General features: G+C 38.1%; 1 protein-coding gene across 4 annotated transcripts in view; it reads right to left on the bottom strand.

The window, feature by feature from the left end:
* The window catches only part of tmem67 (transmembrane protein 67), a 10,809-nt gene that overhangs the window by 5,195 nt on the left and 353 nt on the right, over nucleotides 1-5,261 (bottom strand). For all 4 annotated transcript variants that reach the window (XM_032519373.1, XM_032519374.1, XM_032519375.1 and 1 more), the window contains exons 2-9: nucleotides 3,643-3,731; nucleotides 3,422-3,512; nucleotides 3,173-3,272; nucleotides 1,167-1,230; nucleotides 978-1,049; nucleotides 821-883; nucleotides 310-464; nucleotides 71-179 (exon numbers count right to left, since the gene is read on the bottom strand). In XM_032519373.1, coding sequence (XP_032375264.1) covers nucleotides 71-179; nucleotides 310-464; nucleotides 821-883; nucleotides 978-1,049; nucleotides 1,167-1,230; nucleotides 3,173-3,272; nucleotides 3,422-3,512; nucleotides 3,643-3,731 — 743 coding nt within the window. The remainder of the gene's footprint in view (nucleotides 1-70; nucleotides 180-309; nucleotides 465-820; nucleotides 884-977; nucleotides 1,050-1,166; nucleotides 1,231-3,172; nucleotides 3,273-3,421; nucleotides 3,513-3,642; nucleotides 3,732-5,261) is intronic.

The raw sequence follows: 5,261 nt of genomic DNA, 5'->3' as shown, positions 1-5,261 counted from the left end.
ATGAACTTTGATATAACTTCAGTGGTTCCTGTCTATTCTTGATGATGAAATTATTCTAACAACAACTTACTTTGTTTCTTCCTCTGAAACTGAACCCAATGGGAACAGGATCGGTCTGAAGCACTCGACTGGCCAGTCCTGGTTCGTCCCCATAGTAAAGCCATGGCAGATTAACTCTCCTGGAGACAGAATAATCAAAGTGCTTACGACAAAACAAAGCAACAGTATAATAGCAGTATAGCTAATTGCATTAATAATTATTCAAAGATAACACAATGTATATATGTATTTCATGACAGTGTAAGTTACCAGTAGGAAATGTCTTGAGTTGAGCTCAAAGCAGCCCTAGATCTGAAGATGGTGTTAAAGAGACCGCAGGCATCGGTGGAGACGCTGCTTAAGGAGTGCATGTTCATCACACACATGTTCCCAAGAGCCTGACAAGCCGTCAGGTTGGAGAAGACCTGTAACCACACCACTTGTCTTGTTTAATACTAAACTGCCTTGTTGTTTCAACAAGAAGACAACCCTTTTGTGCTTATTTATAAGATGCATTTTGACAACAATTATGGTTACAATTTTGATGGCTATTTTTAATGTCTATGATTTGTCATAAACAAAAACAGCTATCACAATTACAACTCTGACAATAAAATAGCTACAACACAACATCGTAAAATTCTAAATATCCTCTTGTGTCATGATGAGCACATCACTTGTAGCAGTATGTGGCTGTGATCAAAACCAGAACTGGCTTTTTATGATGTTGGACCATGAAAAAGATCATTTTCAAAGACAACTAAATAAGACGTGGAATTACAAGGCAGGCTGCTGAGGAGGAGTACAGATTTTTGATGAACCACGCAGACTGGACACTGAACTTCTGCAAGGGAAACAGAGCAGAAACACACAAATCACAATCCATCAAAATAAACACAAATGAAATGAGCATGTAAGAGAGGAAAAGGAAGACTCACCAACTCAGCATAGTTGACACTGGGATTCACATTAGTGGAGAGGCTGCCTGGAGGGAAACATAATCCTTCTGCCTGGAAAATCACATAACAACCATTAATGATGCATGTTTTCTATGAGTGCGTTACTCAATGGTGTGTGTATAATGTGTCTGGAGGAAGGTGTGAGGGTAGAGGGTCAGCAGAACTTACCAGGACATTAGGAGGGTTACACAGACAGGAGGCGTTAATGAAGGAAGCCTGACATCTCTCACACCTGAAAGACAGTTTAGGAGACTGACCCAACCATTACATACTACAGTATGTACACAAAAAAGGTCTGGACTATCTGGTTATTCTTTCTTCACACTGTGACAGCACTACACTACGGGTGCTAACGGCTGGTTCACACTAAACTATTTAAATGCTAAACTTATTATATTGTGTAAATATGTTTGTTTACGCCCTACTATACCTTGCTACGCTACACAATGCCCTACTACCCCCTGCAACGTCAAGCTACGCCCTGCAATGCCTTGCTAAGCCCGGCTCCGGCCTGCTACGTAATGCTATGTCCTACTACACCCTGCTACGCCCTGCGTCTTTATTCAGAATCAGAAATACTTTATTATTGTGACTGTAATTGCCACTGTTCATCATACCCCCAACTGGCACCGGCAGACAACCGCCCACCAAGAGCATGGGTCTGTCTGAGGTTTCTCCTTAAAAGGAAGTTTGACTCACCACTCAAGGTTTCTTCCTAAAAGGGAGTTTTTCCTCGCCACGGACGCTCTAAATGCTTGCTCTGATGGGAATTACTGGAATTGTTGGTTCTTAAATTATAGTGTAGTCTAGACTTACTATATCTGTAAAGTGTCTCGAGATAACTCGTCATGATTTGATACTATAAATAAAAATTGAATTGGATTGAATTTTCCTGTTAGACATACTCATCTGGAATTTCTCATGGTGAAAGATCTTGTAGTGTGTGAATCCCTGTTGCCGGTCAGTCATGTAGTTTGAAAACCACAAAGACTTTAAGACTCCTGATTCAGTTCAGCGATCTGACAACTTTAAAATTCATGTAGTATGAAGTTAGCTTAATAGAAGGTGCGAAGGCATAAGCCATTTGTGAAAACAAACAAAATCGGAAAATATGTCATGGAAGGAACAAAATTTGTCCCAGCAATAATGACGGCCATGGGCTAGTGCTTATGAGAGGCAGAGAGGGATGAAGACGGGGAATATACAACAACTTTTGACCATTAATCCATATCTCATTAGAGGATTCTGCACATATTTCACTACCTTGTTTGACTGTGTGTTTGCCATGCAGGGGTCCTTATCTATTAGATAACATACAGACCTTGACCTAAATTACACCCTAAATTGTTCAGTCTTCTTAACCCTGTGGAGGGTATTTTCAGAAATCTGATGATTTTGGCATGTTCTGATATTGTTGTCAATTATAACAAATGTAAGCAGTATTTCCAAAGTCACATGACTTTTTTGTATTCAACACATGTTCAGTTACAATTCTATCTAAGTAGTATGTAGTTCATTGATAAATTAACCTGTTGTAGAAAGTACGTTTTAGAACTTGGCTGGAATGTGTGAAAAAGCATTAGCTTACCCATTATGACAAACCATTAACTCTGTTGTTAAACAATTTCATTTACTGCATTGATTTCGACAATGAAATGCAAATGCAAATGTACTTCCCTATTGTTTTGAGATTAAGAGTTGTTATTGGCAGGGCTAATGGCTCGGTACTATGATGCAAAAGGTTTGTTCAGGAGGTAAAAACCCATGTAATTGCCCTAGATGCCAGCAATAATAGTCGGCTTGTTCCATTGTTACCATCTGTTGACACTCACGTCTGTTGTTATGTTGAGGGAAATTTGCATTTGTGTTGTCGCATTTGCATTTTGGTCCCATGAATGTTCTTTGTTTTTCGAATTTACAGTTTGTCGGCATGTGGTTTTTTGGTATGCAGTTTGTTCAACCCATCTCGGCCACCATGATTTCATCTTATGTTGGAAGTAGGATATACTGATATTTCAGTTAGATAGCTGGAACAGTTTAACTGTGTCAGTTTACTGTTCAAGATTATATAATTTCTAAAATGTATAACCTCAGATTCCTTGATCAACTTCTTGAGTGTGAAAACTGTCTGTAACAGCTGGATATATAAGTGTTTGTGTTGTATTGATATATACCTGTCTCCACTGTGGTTTGGTACAGAGAAAGAAGGGGAGTTTCCATTACACGTTTCACAGATGGCCTCCTCCAAAAGGTTTCCATTGACATCTCTCTCCACTAAAAAACAGCCCATATTCAGCCATTTAGACATAAATATGGATAATATTAGGCTATTGCCTCCTTGTGTTAAATTTGCAGTAAGAACATCCAAAATTAAAGACTGTTTGTTAAAACAGTTCAAAAATTATATGTCATAGGTGACTCACCCAGAACATTGCCTGGCGGGCACTGGCACTTCCCCTCCTCACTGAGACTGCCTGGACAACGAATACATCCAAACCCACCTGTAGTTACTGACTGTAAAAAGAGACAACTTATCAAGACAGCATTATTACAAATGGTATTTTAAATTGTGAGGAAGATGCATCATCTACAGTATAATGTGAGATAACAGCATGTAAAGATATTCCAGGTATATTGCACGTACAGGTTTGTCAGAAGGACATGGCTGACAAGTAATGGAGGCCTTGTCAGTGGTGAGAGTTTGGTATCCATTTTTGCAAATGCAGCTGAGTCCTGCAAAAAGAGGAAAAACAGTGGTAAAGTTAGTGGGAACAGCGGCTGTTGTACAGTGTTGACTTCTAAAATATTAGTTAATTAACAAATCTCAGCTGCATGATTCTTCTTGATATTGCAGTAATAAAAATGGAAACTGCCAATCCCACAAGACGGACAGGGTGAGTGTATTAACTATCACCACTTAACAACACTGCAGCACCAAAAGTAAGACAATAGATTAACATGAAATGGAAATGGGTTGGTGCCTGCACAAATGGGATCTTTGCTTAAGAACTACCAAAAGAGCTTTTCCATTGATTCTGATCCGAATTTCACTCCTGCTGGACCCTTTGCAGGTCAGTTTCTTCCAGTAGTCAGAAAATCTTTCTTGCTCTCTCTAAATGGTTATTGTGTAATCATAATAAATGTACATTTTGCTTTCTGATAGGTGATAACTTATTTACTGCTTCAGTTTTAAAGATTTTTTCTATGGTGTATTGTCTGAAAGGACAAAACAAATGCATCTTTATTCAAAGAATGAAAAATATATTCCTGCAACTATTTATAGAACAAGTGCATGGATAACAGCTATACTGTGTGCTCATTGCATTCAAAGCAACCTTCGGTTTGCAGTAGTAGTATACTTGTTACCTGATTTCTATGAAAGTGACAAAATGTGTTATTGAAGTTTTAAGAGCTGAAAAGATGATCATTATTTTTCGGCCAATCGACTTATCGATTAATCAAGTCATCGTTTCAGCTCTGATTTTAGTAAAGACAAGAACATCATAATACAAAATATTACATTCTGGGATGTTTCGGTGGCGTTACGTTACAACACACTACACAGTACTGCTTCCTGAGACCGATCATTTGTATGTGATTAGTTAAGTTGTACTATAAAATCCACTTGCTCTCACATATTACGGCAATACTAAAAATAAAAATGGTTTATGCAAAGAAAACTGAATATCTTTGGATGTTGTTGGGCAATTCAATGACATTGCTTTAGAAAACTGTGATAGCCATTTTTCATTATTTTCTAACATTTCATAGACCAAACGAAAAGGAATCGATGAAATCGATGAAAATAATCATGTCGTTTTTGTTTTAAACATATGAAGAGTTTGGGTTGATGCGTAATAGAGGAAACTAGTTTATTGCTTTAAATAGCAGGTGGACTAGTTTAGTAGGATTTTGCATTATCGTCATGATACATGTCGATAAAAAAAAAAAAAAATATTCACATTAATATTGTATATAATTGTATTAATATTAGGATATAGATTCTATGGTTGGAGCTGGTATTTACTTAACTCGCCATTCATCCTAACAGCACACCGTGTGCATCCTGTTTTAGAGAGGATTGTCCCTTTAGCGGTTCTGTTTACACTCACGCTAACTAGCTAGCTAAGTTCTGAACCGATCTCATCGCTTAACGTTAGCTACCGTGTTAGCAATCTGCACCTCGCTGGCTTACTGTTACCCAGCTCATTGTGCTTTCTTTGCGTCGTGAGTGGCTGACCACCTCACAGTTAAAGTTAATTT

This window comes from Etheostoma spectabile, chromosome 6, assembly GCF_008692095.1.
Source record: "Etheostoma spectabile isolate EspeVRDwgs_2016 chromosome 6, UIUC_Espe_1.0, whole genome shotgun sequence".
Classification (NCBI taxonomy): domain Eukaryota; kingdom Metazoa; phylum Chordata; class Actinopteri; order Perciformes; family Percidae; genus Etheostoma; species Etheostoma spectabile.
The sequence above is the reverse complement of the archived record's forward strand: the minus strand, read 5'-3'. Positions and strand labels throughout refer to the sequence as shown.